The sequence below is a fragment of the Lepus europaeus genome, chromosome 6 (assembly GCF_033115175.1).
Source record: "Lepus europaeus isolate LE1 chromosome 6, mLepTim1.pri, whole genome shotgun sequence".
NCBI classification, from domain to species: Eukaryota; Metazoa; Chordata; class Mammalia; order Lagomorpha; family Leporidae; genus Lepus; species Lepus europaeus.
Genome location: NC_084832.1, coordinates 72,404,861 through 72,427,763, shown reverse-complemented (window position 1 = coordinate 72,427,763; position 22,903 = coordinate 72,404,861). Strand labels below are relative to the sequence as shown.

General features: G+C 36.9%; 1 protein-coding gene and 1 non-coding gene across 6 annotated transcripts in view; one reads left to right on the top strand and one right to left on the bottom strand.

The window, feature by feature from the left end:
* The window catches only part of NBEA (neurobeachin), a 731,002-nt gene that overhangs the window by 183,507 nt on the left and 524,592 nt on the right, over positions 1-22,903 (top strand). For all 5 annotated transcript variants that reach the window (XM_062194378.1, XM_062194375.1, XM_062194377.1 and 2 more), the window contains exons 17-18: positions 67-159; positions 15,792-15,900. In XM_062194378.1, the coding sequence (XP_062050362.1) occupies positions 67-159; positions 15,792-15,900 (202 nt within the window). The remainder of the gene's footprint in view (positions 1-66; positions 160-15,791; positions 15,901-22,903) is intronic.
* Positions 9,848-9,954, bottom strand: LOC133762621 (U6 spliceosomal RNA). The gene has a single exon (XR_009866295.1). It is a non-coding gene; the product is annotated as a U6 spliceosomal RNA (small nuclear RNA).

Genomic DNA, 22,903 nt, shown 5'->3' with positions numbered 1-22,903 from the left:
TTTTAAACTATACAATATCTTTGTTTTCAATATTAATATGTGCCTAACAGTATATATGATTTTTAGGGTGATCTACAAATTACTGGCTTCTAAAAGTGAAAGTATTTGGGTTCAAGCTCTGAAGGTCCTGGGATACTTCCTGAAGCATTTAGGTCACAAGTAAGTTATGTTTTCCCTTATGAATTATAGAGATACCTCTCAAAACTATGTTTTTATGAATTTTTAACTAATATAATTTATGAAATTTGGAATAATTTAAGAGTGGACAAAGTAGTTTCCTGTGATAAAAGTTGTAAAAGTATTTTATAAAATAATGTTTCATTAATTGTATATTATTGAATAAAATCAAAATTTAAGCAATACAGTTTATTTCATTTTCTTCATGAAAAGAAAATATTTTTAATTTGAACAGTTTATTAAAATATTTTGTCAATATAAAATGAAGCACCAATGGATGCAATTTCAATGAAACTTTACTTGATACAGGGAGTACCATGTATATTAGAGTCTCTGCGAGAGATGATTTTATATTCACATATAAATTTTATTTATTTGCATTCTCTTCAGCAATGAAGCTTCTTGATACCTTTTGTGACTTGAAGTTTTTAGAGTACCTTATCACTTCCCCCAATTCCAGAATTAGATACTTTTCAAAAATACTGTAAGCAACAACTATTAATGATTGTATTTTATATTATGTTGTCCAGTGCATGAATATTCTTTTTGAGTCATTTCTTAATACAAATATTTCCTAGGAAATAGTGCTATGGTTTAAGTATTGTGTAATCCAGTAATTTAGATTTTTTTGTTGATAATGAAATCAATAGTTAAGTAAGGAAGAGCAGAGACATTTTAGTTATAGGGGATAGTCTGAACAAAGCCAGGATTTTAGAAAAGTATTATAGTTGAGAAACTGTAAATATGCTGAATAACAGGTTCATTGCAGAGCATTTGACCTAGGATTTAAGCCACCAGTTGGAATGCCTCTATCCCATTATTAGAGTGCTTGGGTTGGCTTTTCTGCTCCTCTCCTGACCCCAGCTTTTTGCCAATGTGCGCACTGAAAGCAGGTGATGGCTCTTCAGCAGAAGATGGCCCAAGTGCTTGTGCCCCTGTACCTATGTGGGAGACCCTGAGGAAGTTCTTCGTTCCTTGCTTCAGATCTGTCCAGCTCTGGTGCCACTTGGGGAATGAATCAGCGGATGAAAGATTGTTAATTGTTGAAACATTCATAAAACAGAAATTGCAGTTCTAATAGCCACTTACAGCTTAAAAGTTTTTTAAACAAGGATTTATTTATTTATTTGAAAGAGTTAGAAAGAGATGGAGGGACAGAGAGAGCTCCCCCATCTACCGATTCACTCCCCAGATGGCTGCAGTGGCCTGGGCTGGGCCAACCCCAAGCCAGAGCCTGTAACTCCATCTTGGTCTCCCACATTGGTGGCACGGGCTCAAGCCCTACACCATCTCTGCTTTCCCAGGTACATTAGCTGGGAGCTGGATTGGAAGTGGAACATCCAGGACTCAAAGTCCAGGTCATGAACCCACTGCACTATAAAACTGGACCCAATAGTTTAAAACTTTAAAACAATTTAATTCCTCCATCTCAGTTCACAAAGAATGAAAAGGAAAAGCAATATAATAATAAGATGAATCTGATTGCCACGGAATGAAACTGTATATTATAGGGAATATAACTTCAAGTATAAATTTGACATGATGATTTAGACACCAGAAAAAAATGGTAAATTACAAAAAACTGATAAGATTTTACTAACGTACAGTAAAATTTAAAAATAAGAACATACTCAAAAATCACAAAGTTCTTCTACCTAAGCATTTTAAATTGATTAAACTTTTGGGTCAAAAAGAAAATGCATGGTGCCAGTGCTGTGGCGTAGCAGGTAAAGCCGCTTCCTTCAGTGTCGGCATCCCATTTGGGTGCCGGTTCAAGTCCTGGCTGCTCCACGTCCAATCCAGCTCACTGCTATGACCTGGGAAAGAAGTAGAAGATGATCCAAAGCCTTGGGCCCCTGGACCCATGTGGGAAGACCCAGAGGAAGTTCCTGGCTCCTTGGCTCCTGGCTTTGGATTGGCCCATCTCTGGCCTTTGCAGCCAATTGGGAAGTGAACCAACAGATGGAAGACCTCTCTCTCTGCCTCTCCTTCTCTCTCTGTGTAACTCTGACTTTCAAATAAACAAATACATCTTTAAATAAAAAAAGAGAAAATGCACACTTAAATTGTAAATTTTTTAAATGAATACTTCCAAAGTAAAATTATGCTGTACAACTGAAGAATTGCTTAGAGTAATATAGTTATAGATTCGTAAAGTGAAAGATGGAAAAATATATATAAGAAGCTGGTGTTGTGGTATAGGGGTAAGGTCCACTGCCTGCAGTGCCAACATCCCATATGGCCACTGGTTTGAGTCCCAGCTATTGATCCAGCTCCCGTCTGATATGTGTGGGATAGCAGCAGCAGATGGCCCAAGTACTTGGGCATCTGCACCCATGTGGAAGGTGCGGAAGAATCTTCTAGCTCCTGGCTTCTGTCTGGCCCAGCCCTGGCCATTGCAGCCATTTGGGGAGTGAACCAGTGGATGGAAGATCTCCCTCTGTCTTAAATCTCTGTAACTCTGACTTTAAAATAAATAAATAAATCTTAATATCTATATAAGCATAAAATTAAAGAATAATCAAATAAGTTGAAGGGTATAATAGGAAATGAATAGAAAAACAGAAATAACTATTTCTGAAGACAGAAAAACATTAAAAAGTTGATTTTTAAATATAATAAAATTGGATATACCATCACTTAAGTATATCATGAAAGGGCAAAAATATGAATGTGCAAAATAAATGAAAATTTCCATAATTAATATAAAAACTAGAGTATTAAGATAATTTTAAATGATACTTTCCCAAGGACTTGATAAGAAAGATAACCCAGTAGAAAAACAGGCAAATTATGTTAATGGTCAGCTTTTAGAGGAAAATACACATGGCAAGCATACATTTGAATCCTAATTGTAAAAAGGGAAATGCAAACTAAAGCTATTTTTCACCTGTTAGGTTGACAGAACTCCACAGATTTGACAACCATATGTGTTAACAAGGTCTTGGGTGGAGCAAGTTATGCTCATGTAGTGTAAACTGGAGTGTAAATGAATATAATCTCATGTGGAATGCAGTTCATTAATGTTGATCAGTATCAAAATTAAAAATAAATAAATACTTTTTGCTATCTTTTATTTGCTTATGGTGGATCATTTATTGCTATCTGTTATAAAATTTTAATTAATTTTTAACTGATTCATTATAGTCCGTGGCTAAAATTCTAATATAATGATATTCCTTTCCTCTCTCCCTCCTTCCCCTCTCCCCCTCCTACCTACCTTCACACCCCCTTTCTTTTTCTTTAGTTTTTGGGAAAACATCTTTTAAATTTCATTGCAGTAAAAATGTTTCACCAAATAAGAATTAATAAGGAAGAAGACCCTAGTTTAGTGGGAATATAGACAATGGATATAAACAATAAATGAATGGAAAAATCACCATTTTACCCATGTACAGTAAATTTTTAATCCCAGATCGTTAGAACTATAATAGTATAACATTCTTAATCACTGGTTTGACAAATGTATAAAGCAGAGTTTTACAAAAGTATATTTGCAGCAATGCTGATACACACAGGCAATTTCTTTCTCTTTCTTTGTCTTTTCCTTTCTTTGCTTCATTCTTTCTTTTTAAATTTTTGTTTCCACATATAAGGAGAATATGTGGTATTTGTCTTCCTGTCTACATCTTATTTGTAGCAAAATGGACACAACCAGAGGACATGATATGAAATTGGCTGAACATATATACTTTGAATTCCACAGATTCATCATTTATATACATTTGGAATGATGGTTATTCAGAGTTAGTCATTGTTGTGTTATTTACTATAAGAAAGGTTAGGAGAAATCTCAAGTTTTTATAAATAGGGGACTTTTAAAATAAATTGTGACACATATACAATGCAATATTATGCAATTGTAAAAGAAAATCCATGAGGAAACACTTTGTATTCTGATATCAGAACTGTATTTTTCAATGATAAACACATTGATATATGCTTTTGTTTTGCAGAAAAAGATAATATAAGAATATAGTAACTCATTTATAGTAGAAAATCTAATAAAATGTCTGAAAAACAAGAAATCAATAACAATGGTTCTTAGTGAGGAACTGCTAGAAACAAAGGTGGATGTGGATAATTTTAATTTTTTAACCACGTGAGTGTAAACAATGGAAACACTACTTTAACAATTATATCATTACAAACTACTAACAATAACATACAAGTAATGAAATGTTGGAAGAATTTCCACTAATTATTTTATTGAGTTGGGTTGAATAAAATGAATGTTTCATTAGTTAAAATGAAGAGTACTGGATTGGTACAATCATGTAACCAAGAAGAATAGGCTAACATTAAAATAAAAGAAAGCCTGCATGGATTGATGAATAATAAATAGATATAATTGATGAGTATAATACATGTGAGATCCTGGCTGAAGCACACATTTTCTTTGTGGCTCTGGAAAGATTCCTGGGCTTGGAATTTACCAATGTAATGAAGTAAAATACTAGTGTTCCCGTCATGGATTTTAAGTTTATACTAGAAATTACATCAAAAATGGTTAGTCACAATATCCATGTGATAATTTGAATAATTAGCAATAGTTATTAGTAGACTTAGGTAATTAAAGTATTAATTAGTATGTACTAATTATATATGTACAGCTAATTATACTAATATATATTAATTATACTAATTATACTATATATATATATATATATATATATACGGCTAAAATCCCAAGGTAATCATTGTTACTGAAAAATAAAATATCATCCAAACTCAGAATCTCATTTGTGCCTATTGAGGGATTTTTTTGCCTCGCAATGAGTCTAACTTGAGGCTATTAATGAAGTTATACTGAAATCTGTGTTGACTGGTCCCTTCTAACACGTAGTTTGTAATTTCTGTAAAGTATCTGGAATGCAGGTTGCGAAATAATCTGTAAACTTTTTCAGCTGAACTAGAGAATGTTGTGACATTAATCATTAAAATTGAGAAATCAGTTCCAAATAACATATGCAGCTACTTTTGCTCCAGAGTTTAAGTCTCTGCTTGAGTGTGGAGGGATTTAACTGGCTATTTTCCATAGAGTACATAAATTTTAAAGCATATATTAAAAGATTTCTATCATGGAAATAAACATCCTCAAACTTGTACGTGTCTAATGTTTTCAGCTTTTTTTAAGATTTATTTATTTATTTGAAAGGCATAGTGAAAGAGGAGAGACTGAGATAGATGTTTTTCATCCTTTGATTCATACCCCAAATGGTTGCAATGGCTAGGGCTGGGCCAGATTGAAGCCAGGAGCCAGGAACTCCATCCAAGACTGTCACATGGGTATAGGGGCCCAATTACTTGGACTGTTTTCCACTGCTTTCTCAGGCACAGTAGCAGGGAATTGAATTGGAAGTGGAACAGCCAAGACTCATTCCATTTCTCACAAGGAATGCAGGAGTCGCAGTTAACAGCTTAACCCACTGTGCCTCCATGCCAGACCCCAGATGTCATGACTTTATTTTTTTTCTTTTTTTTAAATTTTTTTTTGACAAGCAGAGTTAGACAGTGAGAGAGACAGAGAGAAAGGTCTTCCTTTTTCTGTTGGTTCACCCCCCAAATGGCCACTATGTCCGGCGGCGCTGCGCCGATCTGTAGCCAGGAGCCAGGTACTTCCTCCTGGTCTCCCATGCGGGTGCAGGGCCCAAGGACTTGGGCCATCCTCCACTGCCCTCCCGGGCCACAGCAGAGAGCTGGATTGGAAGAGGAGCAACTGGGACAGAATCCGGCACCCCAACTGGGACTAGAACCCGGGGTGCCGGCGCCACAGGCAGAGGATTACCCAAGCGAGCTGTGGCACCATCAATGACTTTAAACACAGTTACTTCTGGGTGAATTTTTCCAAAATTTTGCGAGACATTGAAAATATATGAAATATACTGTGGTAGTTACAAGTTGCTGCATATAGTTGATTATTATATGCCTGTTATATGATGTTTACCTTAATAGTTTATTTTTGGGACTAGTGGGAACTAGTCCATTTTTTTTCTAGTAGAGCCAGTTATCCGTTAAACAAAAAGTATGGTTTATTATAGATTCTGAGTATGACAGATTGAAAGAAGCTTCCTTTCTCTATACTTTAATTCCAAGCTGCTTTTCTTTTTATCAGCCAAGTTTTGGATCCTGTATATACCTGGGTACAAATGAGTCTTGGTGTTCTGTTGGGCTACCAGCCGTGGGAAACAGGAGAATTTGTAAGGGGATTTCTCTGCCTTGGGAAGGCAAACATTTGTATAAGTATGTTACAGTACTAAGATAATACTAAAAAATGGCAAATCCTGACAGGTGTTTTTGCTCTCAAGATCTCAATTTTTAAATCCTATTCTCTCCCTTTTGCCCAGACCCTCACCTTAGAGGAATGTTAACACTAGCTTCCATTGTAAGTAAATTTTCATGTAAGTAAGGCTTCCATGCAAGACTGCCAGAAGGCCAAGAGATACCTGAAATGGTGGGATAAATCTTCCTGCCCTTGTACTTGTGGGTGTGCAGAAAGACTGTAAGGGACTAACATCTTGCCACATTTGATATTATAGGTCACTGAGTTTAGAGGATACTTTTCTTTGTTACACCTACAAGCATCACATCATTGAAAAATCATAGCTGTAAGATCTGACCTTAACTCTATATAACTAAGAGTAACTACTCACCAAAAAGTCCTGGTAGCCAGAATATAGGAGACTGGAGAGAATTATCAAATTATATAGCCAATGAAATAGAATTAAGGTAGAGGTCATGGTGGAACATTTGAATGTATCTTTACAAAGAGTATTTAAGATTCAAGTAGAGCTCCAAAGATGTTATACTGCCCTTTTCATCTTGTAACTTTCTCCCTGGTTAACCCACAGGAAGATCTTAGAGCACAAACAAAAAATAGAAAACATGAGAAATGAACAAAGCTTTAGAAAATATGAGAGCTAACATGTGACTAATAAGTCTTGAAGGAAAAAATGACATCTCCTGAAACAATTTGTACTACTGAAAATTTAGATATGTTGGGTAGGATATGTCAAAAATCCTTTAAATTTTGTAGCTGAGCACACAGAAGGGAAATTCTCATACATCAAAAATGAAAATCAAATGTAAAGAAACAAGGTAATTTTAAAATCATATATTTTTTTAAAAACCCGGCCGGCGCCGTGGCTCAACAGGCTAATCCTCTGCCTTGCGGCGCCGGCACACCGGGTTCTAGTCCCGGTCGAGGCACCGATCCTGTCCCGGTTGCCCCTCTTCCAGGCCAGCTCTCTGCTGTGGCCAGGGAATGCAGTGGAGGATGGCCCAAGTGCTTGGGCCCTGCACCCCATGGGAGACCAGGAGAAGCACCTGGCTCCTGCCATCGGATCAGCGCGGCGCGCCTGCCGCGGCGGCCATTGGAGGGTGAACCAACGGCAAAAGGAAGACCTTTCTCTCTGTCTCTCTCTCACTGTCCACTCTGCCTGTCAAAAAAAAAAAAAAAAAAAAAAAAACCCTCCAAAATAGGTTCTGGAAATTAAATGAAAAGTAATAACTAGGTTAACAATTGTATGTGCTTGTTAAATGGATTAGATAAGACTTCATAAAAATGATGAATATGAACATAGAACTGAAGAAATTACATAGAATGCAACACTGAGAAACAAAGTTGACACCCAAGAATGGAGGTTTAAGGGATGTGAGAAAAATGAAAGTTTTCAAATATGACTCATAAGGCTTACAGAAAAGGGAAGGAGGGACTGGGGAATAGTCAATATTCAAAGTATATTACTGGGGCTGATGCTCTGGCATAATGGGTAAAGCTGCCGTGTGCAGTGCCAGCATCCCATGTGGGTGACAGTTTGAGTCCTGGCTTCTCCACTTCTGATCCAGCTCTCTGCTATGGCCTGGGACAGCAGTAGAAGATGGCCCAAGTCCTTGGGCACCTGCACCCATGTGGGAGGCCTGGAGGACGTTCCTGGCTCCTGGCATTGGATCGGCACAGCTCTGGCTGTTGCGGCCATTTGGGGAGTGATCCAGCGGATGGAAGACCTCTCTCTTTCTGCTTCTTTCTCTGTAACTCTGACTTTCAAATAAATAAATAAATGTTTAAAAAAAGCAAAGTATATTACTGAAAACTTCTATTACACAACTGATGAAAACTCATTACGTTTTGAAAGTAAAATGAGACATGAGTAGGACAAATTAGCATAAAATCTCACTTGTAAAGTGAAATTGCATAACATCAAAAACAGAGAAAAAGCAAAGCTATCAGTATGATATTAACGTAAGTTCAACATTTTATTCATTTTTTAAAATATTTACTCATTTGAAAGGCTGATTGACAGAGACAGAGAGAAAGAGATCTTCCATCTACTGGTTCTCTCCCCAAATGACTGCCATGGCCAAGGCTGGGTTAGGCTGAATCTAGGAGCCAGGAACTGCGTCAGATTCTCTCACATGTGTGGCAGGAGCCCAAGCACTTGGGCAAAATTCCACTGTTTTTCCAGTCACATTACTAGGGTGATGAATCATGAGCCTTACAGCCAGGACTTGAACCAGCTTGCCAGTACTGCATGCTGACATCACAGACAGCAGCTTGACCTGCTGTAACACAGCATGAGCTCCAATGCAATACAGAATGTGTTCTTCTACAACAACAGAATTAAGTCAGAAATTAACAACCCAACTTGGGAAATTATAAGGTGTTTGGAAAGTAAACAATAGAAATAACTCCTTAGTCAAAAAAGAAAATTAGAGAAAATTAGAAGGTAGATTGAATTGAACAGAAATAAAGTCATGACATAGAACATTTATTGAATTGTTTTGCATTACTAATGAAATGTAAAATTCTGCAGCCATGTTATAAAAGTGTTTTCTAATTTCTTAAAAAGGGTAACAAGACCCTACTACTTCCAAGAGAAATAACTATATTTATACCTAAACTTGCACATGAATATTATTAGTACAATTGTTCATAATAGCCCTAAAATAGAAACAATCCAAAAATCTTAAGAGCTGGTTAATGAGTAAGCAAAATGTTCTGTATCCTTATTTGAGTAGATGACGTTATGATCATAAACTTGAAAACATAAAATATCACAGTTAAATAATACAAAGTTAAATCTATTACAGATTTGATAAGAACTTGAAAAATACGATGGTTAGACAGTATCTATCTCTTTAAGAACAGGACCAATTGAATAGATAAGCATAAATATGAAAAGAAATTGAGTAATATTCATAAAAATATTTGCAAAAATTTACTGAGCTACATGAAGTAGGGTATTTCAGAAAGTTAGTGGAAAATGGAATTTTAAAAATGTTTGTTTTGGTGCAGAAATTTTTGAAATTCATGCATATGAGCAGTCTTCAATAACGTTCATGAAGGGGGCATTGTGGGACAGTGGGTTAAGCCACCACTTGAGATGCCTATGTCCCATATTGGGGTGTCATTTCGAGTCCCAGACACTGCTTTTGATCCAGTTTCTTGCTGATACACCTGGGAGGCAGCATGTGATAACTCAAGTAGTTGGGCCACTTCTATGTCTGTGGAAGACTCAGATGGAATTCTGGGCTTCTAGTTTTGGCCTGGCGTAACCCTGGCTGTTAGGGGAGTTGTGGAGTGAACCAGTGAAAGGAAGATTGCTCTCTGTCTCTTGTTTTCTTTCTCTCACTCTGCCTTTCAAATAAATAAATAATCTTTTTTTTTTTTTTTAATATGGAACGCTTCACGAATTTGCGTGTCATCCTTGCGCAGGGGCCATGCTAATCTTCTATGTATCGTTCCAATTTTAGTATATGTGCTGCCGAAGTGAGCACTAAATAAATAATCTTTTTAAAAATAGTTCATGAAAAATGTGTTATGAGAAAGCTATGCATGGATTTTAAAAATTTTTGTGCCAGAGTAAATCAATTCTGCTTTCCATGAACTTTTTTGAGGTGTCCTCATATGTTCAGTCTCACATCTTTGAGAATGTACTTTGTGGCTAAGGAATTTAAAAAAAATCATGTCCTTGATTATAAAAGGAACAGAGTTAACCAAGAGGAGAATATACTGACCACCATTTTCTGGTAACAACGTAATAAAATCAGAAGTCAAAAAAAGAAACTAAAGGGTAGTCATTATGATGCAATAGGCTACCACTTTATGATACCTGAATCCCACATTAGAGTGTGTATTTGAGTCCTGCCCTTTCCACTTCTGATCCAGCTTTAAGCTAATGTGCCTGGAAAGATAGAGGATGGTGGCCGAAGTACTTAGGTCCTGCCCTTCCATGTGGGAGACCTGCATGGAATTCCTGATTCCTGGCTTCAGCCAGGGCCAGCACTGCCTATTGCAAGCATTTGGGGATTGCATCAGTAGATGAAAGATATCAATATCTCTTGCTCTCAGTCTTTCTTTCTCTCTCTATCACTCTGACTTTGAAATAAAAAAATAAATAATTCTTTGGAAAATTTGAACCTAAAACTTCACTACTTAGAAATTAAGAAACAGTGCCACCCACTTGGGAGACCCAGATGAAGCTTCTAGCTCCTTACTTCAGTGTGTCCCAGCCAGAGCCATTGTGGCCATCTGGGGAGGGAACAGCAGATGACAGATCTCTCTTCTGTCTCTCCTTCTCTTTATGTAATTCTGATTTTCAAATAAATAAATAAATCTTAAAAAAATTCAGCCTAAGGAAATAATGTGTCCAAGGAAAAGTTTGTTTATGATGACACAAAAAATAGAGAAAATATAAAAGACAAACAATGGTGAATGAATAAATTTATCAGGCTGTATTTTTTTTTAAACTTTTATTTAATGAATATAAATTTCCAGTGTACAGCTTATGGATTACAGTGGCTTTCCCCTCCCATAACTTCCCTCCCACCCGCAACCCTCCCCTCTCCCGCTCCCTCTCCCCTTCCATTTGCATCAAGATTCATTTTCAATTCTCTTTATATACAGAAGATCAATTTAGTATAAAGGTTTCAACAGTTTGCACCCACATAGACACACAAAGTGAAACATACTGTTCGAGTACTAGTTATAGCATCAAATCAAAATGTACAGCACATTAAGGACAGAGATCCCACATGAGGAGCAAGTGCACAGTGGCTCCTGTTGTTGACCCAACAAATTGACACTCTAGTTTATGGCACCAGTAACCACCCTAGGCTGTCGTCATGAGTTGCCAAGGCTATGGAAGCCTTCCAAGTTTGCCGACTCTGATTATATTTAGACAAGGTCATAAAAGACAGAGTGAGAATAGTAACCAATGATCCTAAGAGTGGCATTAACCAGGTTTGAACAATTATACAGCATTAAGTGGGGAAGAGGACCATCAGTACACACATGTTGGGAGTAGAGCCATTGGTGGTAGAGTAGAGGTTATGATTACAAAGGAATGAGGCCCAAGTACGCTAGACAGGGTCTAGAACAAAGGACAGAGTCATTATTAGAGGAGCTAAGAAAGGTGCTGTCTAAGCTACAATTAAGTTTTCTGATTGAGAGGCAAATAGAACCTGATAGAAGGGGCTTGATAATAATCTGGTGGGCTTTAGGCCTTGTAAGTTAAGAGGCTCAGACCTATCTATCTCTTCACATGGGGTATATCCTAAGGGAGGTGTGAACCTCCTAGGGGAAGGCACTCTGTTGACTTTCATTACTTGGCTGGCCTGGGAGGAGAGCTGGCCAGGTAAAGGCAGGTGGCAACTCTAACAAGAAATTTACAGTTCTGCCTGCAATGTTGCTGACCCTACTTGACCTCACCCTCAGCTGCAGTGGTCACTTTGGAAGTTGGGCTGAGTGAAGGGCTTTTCAGCCCCTTCAGTATTTTTATTAATGATATTTAATGACACTGAAAAAAGCACAATATATTGTTAATTCAAATGAAACAAGCTATAAATTACATTGTATGGAATAATTCCATTGTATTGTTATCATTTATATCCATCTGCATATTTATTTACATAGTATTTAAGGTAGGAGAATATAAATTGATATTTGTAATTATATCTGAATTATGTAATTAAATCTTTGTACTTTTATTTACATATATTTTCTTAATTTATTATACAGAATATTTCTGTGACCATCTGCAAAAAGCTTTTTTGTGAAGAAGGAAATTAGAATACATTTCTGTGTAATGTTTAGTAAGCTAACAAATCTGTATAAATTTGTATGACTAGAAGTTTTTTCTTTTTTTTTTTTTAAGATTTATTTATGTGTTTGAAAGGAAGAGTTACTGAGGCAGAGAGTGAGAGTGAGTGCTTTCAAGTGGAGTTCACTCCACAAATGGCCGCAATAGCCAGGGTTGGCTCAGGTTGAAGCCAGGAGCCTAAAGGCTCATCCAGGTTCCCACATGGTTGCAGGGGCTCAATCATTTGAGCCATCTTCCGCTGCTTTTCCAGGTGCATTAGCAGGGAGCTGGATCAGAAGTAGAGTAGCTGGGACCCAAACTGGTGCCCATATGGGATGCCAGCATTGCAGGCGGCGGCTTAACCCACTACACTACAATGCCAGTCCCTTGAAGTGTACTCTTCAAAAAAGTGGATTATGGGGGCCTGCACTGTGGTGTAACAGGTTAAAGCCCTGGCCTGCAGTGCTGGCATCCCATATGGACACTGGTTTGATCCTGGCTGCTCCACTTTGATTGATCCAGTTCCCTGCTAGTGTGTCTGCGAAAGCAGCAGAGGATCGCCCAAGTTCTTGGGCTCCTGCATCCACCAGCAGATGTAAGACCTCTCTCTCTCTCTCTCTCTCTCTCTCTGTCTCTGTCTCTGCCTCTCTCTGTCTAACTCTGCCTTTCAAATAAATAAACTTAATCTTTTTTTTTTTTAAAAAAGTGGATTATACTCTTTAAGTGGGCAGAAATCCTGTGCAATGCAATTGATGAAACATACTTCACTTAACATAATACCTTCCAGTTCCATACATGTTGTAAGTTATGAGCCCATCCTTTTTATGGCTGAGTAGTATTCCATTGTGTATATGTACCCCATTTTCTTTTTTCATTAACTAGTGGATGGACAGTCAGGTTGTTACAATTTCTTGGCTATTGTGAATAGTAGGAGTACAGATGTTTCTTTGACAGATTGATTTCATTTCCTTTGGTATATATCCAGTATTGGGATTGCTGGATCACACAGTAGTTCTATTTTTAGTTTTTTGAGGGACCTCCATACCGTTGTCCACCGTGGCTGCACTAATTACCAAAACAATGTACAGGGATTCCATTTTTTCAACATCCTCACTAACATTTGTTATCGTTTTCTTTTGATTTTAGCCAGTCTAACTGTAGTAAGGTGATAGCTCATTGTGGTTTAATTTACATACAGTTATGACATGATCACTCATGTGGAGTCTAGAGAAACAGTGATCTCATAGAAGTAAAAAAGTATAATGATGGAGAACGGTTGATTAATGAGTACTAGGTAATATCTAGATGGATAGGCATAAGAAGTTCTGGGCTTCTAGTGCACGGTTGGGTAACTATAGATAGTGTTAACATACTGTACATTTCTCTATTGAAAAACTAGAAGATGAGATTTTCAGTGTTTTTACCATAAACAAATGTTAAATGCTTGAGTAGATAGATGGTTACCCCAATTGGACATTATGCATGTCTCAAAAGATCAAATAGTTCTCCTTAAGTATGTACAATTTTTATGTCTCTTAAATTTTAAAAACAAAATTTAAAAAAGAGATAAAGGAAATAGGCACTAAAAGCTGAAGTCTGTTTAGGTCTTAAGTGTAAACAGGTTATGATCTTACTTTTTCCTGTGTTGTCTTAGTGGAGTCTTCCTGTATTGAATCACAGTTCATTCTTATTTGTCCTGTGGGAAACAAAATCCTATGATGACTTTTTTTTTTTTTTGATAGCTCTTGACTGGTATGCAGCAAAATTAATTTGTAAGCATTTATTTTTACATGCAAACTGCAGAAGGAAGCTGACTTATCTCTTCCTTGGTATTTGTACGGTATTATTCAAGTTTCCTCCTAACCTAGAGTTAGTTGTTTGTGTAAGCATTTACATTGGAGGTGATAATCCAGAGAGCATGAATTTCTTTGGTAGCTGAAGTTGGAATAGCAAAGTGAAGAAATTATTCTAAATTCCATATGGCCTAATAAAATTTACCAGCTCATCATACTAAAGGTACATCAAGGAAAGTTCTTAGGCATTTTTTCCTTATTTATTATGAAAAGTGAATGCCTTAAGTCTCCTTTTCTCCCATGTGACATGAATAAGAAAACATTTAAGTCTTCCTCCTCTTAGTGCTGTAATATCTTGCCTTTCTTTTTCTAAAATGACCAATTGACCTTTTCCATAAATGATTTTGCAAACTCAGCCACAAGACAGATGCCCTAAGATCCTCATGAGTTTAGGCAATTTTTCTGCTTCCCTCACTGGACTAAAGAGGATTAGATGAGGGGACTGGATGTCCTATGGGTTCAGTTGTGGAATGCAACTTGGAGTCTGATGTTAGAAGAGAGGATTTCCAGGTGAATGATACCCAGTAAATACTTTATCATTTGCTTTCTTAATAATTGAGGTAACAATAGATGTTACAACAGATAAAATTATTAACCTTCAGTCACTTACCAGACTAGTGCTTTCTTTCTGTTTAATTTAAGATCCAAATGGGTTTTCCCAGCAGTTGATTCTCTTACAGGTAGTGATTTTGAGACCCAGGCAGCTTCTTCCATCTGTGACTTCCTGGTCTTCATCATATGGCTGCTGTATAGCAGGCTGGGGGAAAGAGCACAGATATAAATGAGTGCTTTTCTTGTGGGGCAGCCCTAAAAACAGTACACAACTTTTCTGCTCACTTTTCATTGGCTAGAACTCAGTTAAATGGCCATACCTACCTGTAAGAGAGGCTAGAAATGTAGTACAGCTGTGAACTCAGAAAGAAAAGAAAAATATTGGTGGTTATGTAGTCTGTCTATGTCACAATTGCCAAAGCCAAACAGAAAAATAGAGAATCAGAGACAGACAAGAGATACTGAGAGGTTGGGAGCCAAGGAAATCCAGATCATGAATTCCAAAAAACAAGAAGGAGAAGCGTGCAGTAATTCTCTAAGTGAGAACTATCTTTGAAGAGGCCTTTTAACTGTCAGACTGATGGATGTGAGAAGGGAACAGTCATTAGAAAATATTGAGTTTTGTTTTTAATCTATGGAAAAACAAATGCAAGCGATGATGATGTGTAGAATTATTTTATTCTGTAACCATAATATCAAGTTAGAATATTAAGTTTTAACCATAATTTTAGATACTTGATATTAAGGTTTACTATACACTGTTTTATAGATTTACATGTACGTAATTAAAAATTATGTGGTCTCTGTGATATGGTTAATAATTGTAACCCAGTAAAAATTCTAAATACTCATTAGAAATTTGAAAGTAATGACTCAGCTTTTATATAATATTATATAATTTATGTATTTCATCTTTTAGTTTGTATGGATATTTTGAGAAGTGCTTGAATAGCTTTTATGGGACTTTAAGGACAGTTGTGTTATAAACTAATGCTTAATTTTGTAGATAGATGCTTGTAAAATAATTGCCTACATGATTCAATATATTCTTATAAATTGTTTCTTATCCCAAAGTCAGGTGATTAGAGAATCCAATGTGTTTTATGTTGTTTTCCCCTCTTCTTTTCAGGAGGAAAGTTGAAATTATGCACACCCATAGTCTTTTCACTCTTCTTGGAGAACGGCTGATGTTGCATACAAACACGGTGACGGTTACAACATACAATACACTATATGAGGTAAAAATTATGTGTGACAAAAATTTGAAGTATATATAATGGAAACACTCTTGGACTATGTTATTTTGATTAATAATTAGTTAATCTAAAAAGCTAATAAAAATAAAAAAGCCAATAAAGCAAAAATAATTTTTAAAAATACATACCATATATATTTATTTATTTATTTTGAAACATATCTGTGTAAAATTATTTGCCAGTATTTTTATTTTTTTTAAGATTTATTTATTTATCTGAAAAGCAGAGTTACAGAGAGGCAAAGGCAGAGAGAGAGGTGGGGTCTTCCATCTGCTAGTTCACTCCCCAAATGGCCACAACAGCAGGAGCTAGGCTAATCCTAAGCCAGGCGCCAGGAGCATCTTTCGGGTATCCCACACAGGTACAGGGGTGCAAGCACGTAGGCCATCTTCTGCTGCTTTCCCAGTTCATAGCAGAGAGCTGGATCAGAAGTGGAGTAGCAGGGACTCTAACTGGCACCCATATGGGATGCAAACACTGCAGGCAGCAGCTTTAACCACTATAGCACCAGCTCCCTTGCCAGTCTTTTTTGTTGGCCCACTGGCTTATCTTTGAGTGTTAGTTGTCTGACTGGCCTTGAGAAGTCTTTCTAATGTCAACTACACCCATAGAGTGTCATTTGTTAGTTCTTCTTTCCTCCTCACCCTCTTGCTCTTGCTCTCTGCCTGTTTCTAATAGATCGCAACTACCACCATGAAGCCACAGTTGATTTTGTGATAAAATGTGGGTAAGAGTTATTATAAAAAAGATATCTGGATACCTTCAGATATCATTTCAATTTTGAAATTCTTTCTTATTATTTCAGTATTTCCTATGAAATGTATATACTGTCTCACAAAGTGGCTATTTTATTTTTTATTGCTAGTAAAATATTAGGAATGTTTACTCACATTCACCTTAATTCTACTTTCCTGAAACTGGTTTTCAGTCTTCTGACTTCTTTTCTCTAGTGCAAGCATTAGCAAACTAGCAATGTCTGTTTTTATGTGGCTTGTGTGCAAGTTAAGGACTGTTTTGTATTCTTGAATGATTAAAAAAATAGGAAAAATAATACATGATATGTAAGAGTTAGGTGAAATTCAAATGTTAATGTCCATAAGTAGTTTTGTTGTAATACAACCACACTCATTTGTTTATGGATTGCCTAAGACTGCTTTTGCACTGCAACTGCAGTTAACAGAGAATGTTTGCATGCTTGCATCACTCTGCACTGCCGCTTAGCTCACAAGGAACCACAGCAATGCTTAACTCAGCAGTGGTCTATGTACCACATATATTGTCAACCCCCCTTTTTTTTTTAAATACCAGTACTTGCCTATCATGTCAGAACAAGAAAAGAAAAAATAGATTTAAAATCTCAGTTTTTAAAACAGAGGAGACTGTGGATTATTTTGTTAAATATTTAGAAGATATGGCAATGTTTCTGTTAATTTAATCACATTATCATTGTGTTCAAAGAATGCTCATTGAGGGGCTAATGTTGCAGTATAGCAGGTTAAGCTATCACCCTCAGTGCCAGCAGCCCATATGGGCACTGGTTCATGTGCTCAAAGTCCAATGCAGCTCCCTGCTAATGGTCTGAGAAAAGCAATGGAAGATGGTCTAAGTTCTTGGCCCCCTGCTGCTCACATGGGAGACCTGGAAGAAGCTCCTGGCTCCTGGCTTTGGCCTTACCCAACCCTGGCCATTGCAGCTATTTGGGAAGTTAAGCAGCAGATGGAGATCTCTCCCCTACTCTCTCTATAACTCTTTCAAATAAATAAACAAGAACAACAAAAGAATAGTCATTCAAATTTCCAAAAATGTATTATAATATTCCTAATTTAGAAAAGTGGCGGTCAAAAAATCTAAAGCATAATTTCATCATTGCAGATTTCCTCATATTAACACAGAAAATTAAATGAAAGACATTAAGGAAGGCAGATTGATATTCTGAATACAATTCTAATGTAATTTTGTAGATATGGGACAAATTAAAATTCTTTAATTTTACAAGTTTTTGTCTAAGCCACAGATCAGACTCAGTTCAGTTCCAGTTTGTATACCTCCTGTAAACATTAATTGATGAGAAAAAATATTTTGAAACGTGTTAAATTATATGAAATTTAAATTTCATATCCACAATTAAAGTTGAATTGGAAGAAGGCTAGCCATTCTTGTCTACTTAATTATATTTTTGGGGTGACTTTTCAGCAGTAGAGTTGAGTAGTTATAACAGACTGTTTAATCCCCCAAATCCTGAAATACTTAGCAGACATTTTCAACAAAATACTGCTGATCCCTGCTGTACCATAACACAAAGAAATGTAACTCTCCTATGTGTTTTTTATTAAACACCATATTATTTGATATCAGAACACACATCCATTACAGAAATTTATGGAATATAAAACAGCATCAAGTAAAACTTACCTGTAGAATCGCTTATTAACAGGACTCAAATTTTATGTAGGAGAACCTCATTCAAGGCCCCAGCTACTCTGCTTCTGATCAAGCTTCTTGCTAATGTTTTTGGGAGTCAGGAAATAAAGGTTCTAGTTCCCAGGTTCCTGCTCCTACCTGGGAGACCCATATAGAATTTTGGGCTTCTGGCTTCAGCCTGGCACAGCGCTATCTATTGTCAGCATTTGTGGAGTGAAACAGCAAATGGAAGATATCTCACTCTCACTCTCACTCTCACTGTCACTGTCCCTTTCAAATAGGTGAAAATAAACACTTTTCTAATAAAGATTTCCTATACATAGGTTTGTGTCCTCCTTTTCCCACTTAATTTTTTACAAATATTTAATTATAAAATAATTAATCTATAACTGGGAGGGCAAACTGTTCTGGTAAAGCGATAAAATATCTTAGGCTTTGTGGGCTATATGGTACACAGTTGTGATACAGAAGCATCCATAGACCCAATGCACAGTGTCCCCATAAAACTGTTTTACAAAAACAGGTGACAAGCCAGATGTGGCCAATAGGCTATAGTTTTCAGGACCCTGCTCTATAATGTTACCTTTATCTATCTTCATTTTTTCTATCTTTTAGAACTCTCCCCTGTAAATTGAAGAGTAGCTGTTCTTTTATCCCCACTTGGAGATAAAAGGCATATTATTTATTGACTGTACTCTCCAGAACAATACCCTTTGAATTATAATAGTTTTAAATATCGCTTCAATACTTGGCATTCAGAACTGAATATGGAATAAGATTGAGCACTACTAATCTGAAAATGTAAGACCCAAAATGCTCTAAAATCCAAAACTTTTTGAGTGACACGTGATGCCCAAAGGGTTTTGGATTTTGGAGCATTTCAGATTTTTAATTTTTTTATTAGGGATACTCGGTTTGTGCAAATAAATTTCAGCTTCTGGAAACTTTGTAATCTACAACACTTCTGGACCACACATTTTGGAGAAGGATTACTCGTAATAGAATGGTCTTCTCCATGCAGAGTGTGATGAGCTCATTGCTTTTCCTCTTTCTTATGTTCATTTCCCTAATGATAACTACTCTTTATTGGACGCTTCATCTGACAGCCACCTTGATAAATGCTTTACATCCATTATCTGATATCTTACATCCATCCTATAATACTGGGTTTTTAAATTGTCTTAAAACAGAGACTCACAAGTTAAATCATTTTAACCATGTAATTCCATAAATAAATGGACATAAAGTGAGCAGGTTCTATGATACATGGAGATAATTTAAAATTTCCGATATCTGATATTAAATTCAGTTGGCAGTACTATAGATCTCCTGAATTGAAAGTTTACTATAGGCCAGCGCCGTAGCTCACTAGGCTAATCCTCTGCCTTGCGGCGCCGGCACACCGGGTTCTAGTCCCGGTCGGGGCACCGATCCTGTCCCGGTTGCCCCTCTTCCAGGCCAGCTCTCTGCTGTGGCCAGGGAGTGCAGTGGAGGATGGCCCAAGTGCTTGGGCCCTGCACCCCATGGGAGACCAGGAGAAGCACCTGGCTCCTGCCATCGGATCAGCGAGATGCGCCGGCCACAGCGCCGGCCACAGCGGCCATTGGAGGGTGAACCAACGGAAGGAAGACCTTTCTCTCTGTCTCTCTCTTACTGTCCACTCTGCCTGTCAAAAAAATAAATAAATAAATAAAAATTTTAAAAAAAAGAAAGTTTACTATAATATCAGATTAGGATTCTGATTACTAGTGTCTAATATTGATTAACTTATACAGTTTGTGTCTTGGTTTTCTTACTTACTAATTGCTTTGGTCAATGATGCTTATACACATTAAAACTTTTTTTTTTTGCCTGTGTAACTTTATGACCCTTTGCTTGTTTTGGCCTATTATTGACAATTAAGTAGAAAGCCTAGTTAATCAGTGAATCCTTACATTAAAATAAAAGTTCAGCATAATGGTATAATATGTTGAATTTGCAAAACTGTGTGAATCAAACATAAAATAAGAAATGTCATGTGAGTGGGTGAGTGTGCGTATTTCTGAAAAAACAACAAGCAGCTCAGCAGCATTTTACCTCCCACCTGTGCTCCTGTAGACTCATAGCAGGCAGATTTTGTTCTCTAATTATATTCTACACTACACAAAGCAAGTCATTATTGACTGTGTAAGGAAAAGTGACTGCCTGAGGAATGTCAGGATGGCTTTGGATCTTCTGAAACCTGGTGTTTTATACTGCAGCCATTCTTCAGTGAGGAAGGAGCCAATTTACAGGGCTATGCTGGTTAGTTTGGTAATAATGCAAGATCTTTTCTTTTTTTTTTTATTAAATCTTTTAGATTTGTTGATTTAAAAGGTAGAAAGGGGTGGAGGGGAGAGAGCGAAAGTGAGTAAGCCAGGAATTCCATGTGGGTCTTCCAAATGGATGGCAGGGGCCCAGTTATCTGAGCCATCTTTTCCATTTTCCAGAGGGGAGCTGGATTGGGAATAGAGCATCTAATAATCATGGTTAACTGAAATAATTTTTAAAGTTCTCTGAGTTTACAGTGCATCCAGTTTCTAAAAAGAAGACATAGAGTGTTTATACCAGAAGTCAATAAAAGAAAAACGACAAAAGAAAGATAATACATGAGTTATTAGCACTGTTGATCCCATTAAATAGTAGAAAGGGACTTTAACAAAGCTTTAATAGTAATAACAAACCAAACTGTACTTCCAGAATGACAGGACAGTGGGTTACTATCTCTGTATCACCAAAAGTTGGAATTTATATTATTTTGATGAGTGAAAACTGGTTTCAAAAAAATTAAAACTCTTAAGTATTAACCTAAATTTTAATTCACATAGTTGTAAAATTTAAAGAAGGAAAACAGTATCAAGACTTGCAGTTTGGGTTCAGTTCATCTTCTGAGTATCAACCAGGTCCTGCACTCTCAGTGAGAATCTGTTGATTGGCTCAGGGATAGTGGTGCATCAGATCAAGCCACTGCTTGTGACAGCCACAACCTATATAGGAATGCTGGTTTATGTCCCGTTTCCTCCAGTTCCAGTCTAACTTCTTTTTTTTTTTTTTACTTTTATTTAATGAATATAAATTTCCAAAGTACAGCTCATGGGTTACAATGGCTTCCCCCTCCCAAAACTTCCCTCCCACCCACAACCCTTCCCTTTCCCACTCCCTCTCCCCTTCCAATCACATCATGATTCATTTTCAATTCTCTTTATATACAAAAGATCAGTTTAGTATAAATTAGGTAACGATTTCAACAGTTTGCCCCCATATAGCAACACAAAGTGAAAAAAATACTGTTGGAGTACTAGTTATAGCATTAAATAAGAGTGTACAGCACATTAAAGACAGAGATCCTACATATTATTTTTTTAAAAAATTCATTAATTTTCTATGCCATTTCCAATTTAACACCAGGTTTTTTGTTTTTTTTTTTTCATTTCCAATTATCTTTATATACAGAAGATCGATTCAGTATATAATTAGTAAAGATCTCATCAGTTTGTACCCACGCAGAAACACAAAGTGTAAAAATACTGTTTCAGTACTAATTATAGCATCACTGCACATTAGACAACACATTAAGGACAGATCCCACATGGGATGTAAGTACACAGTGACTCCTGTTGCTGACTTAACAATTTGACACTCTTGTTCATGGCGTCAGTAATCTCCCCAGGCTCTAGTCATGAGTTGCCAGGGCTATGGAAGCCTTTAGGGTTCGCTGACTTTGATCTTATTCCGATAGGGTCATAGTCAAAGTGGAAGTTCTCTCCTCCCTTCAGAGAAAGGTACCTCCTTCTTTGATGGCCCCGTTCTTTCCACTGGGATCTCACTCACAGAGATCTTTCATTTAGGTCTTCTTCTTTTTTTCTTTTCCATGGTATCTTGGCTTTCCATGCCTACAATGCTCTCATGGGCTCTTCAGCAAGATCCAAAAGCCTTAAGGGCTGATTCTGAGGCCAGAGTGTTGTTTAGGACATCTGCCATTCTATGAGTCTGCTGTGTATCCCACTTCCCATGCTGGATCTTTCTCTCCCTTTTTGATTCTATCAGTTAGTATTAGCAGACACTTGTCTTGTTTGTGTGATCCCTTTGTTTCTTAGACCTATCCAAGCCATCGAATGTGAACTGAAATTGATCACTTGGACTAGTGAGATGGCATTGGTACATGCCACCTTGATGGGATTGTATTGGAATCCCCTGGCACATTACTAACTCCATCATTTGGGGCAAGACTGATTGTGCATGTCCCAAACTGTGCATCTCCTCCCTCTCTTTTTCCACTCTTAAATTTAACAGGGATCACTTTTCAGTTAAAATTTAAACACCTAAGAATAATTGTGTGTTAATTACAGAGTTCAACCACTAGTAGTAGAACAACAACAACAACAAATACTAAAAAGGATAAAGTATTGCATTGTACATCTAGAGTCAGGACAAAAGCTGATCAGGTCATTGTTTCTTATAGTGTCCATTTCACTTCAACAGGTTTCCCCTTTGGTGCTCAGTTGTCGCCGATCAGGGAAAACAAATGAATTTGTCTCTTTGGGAC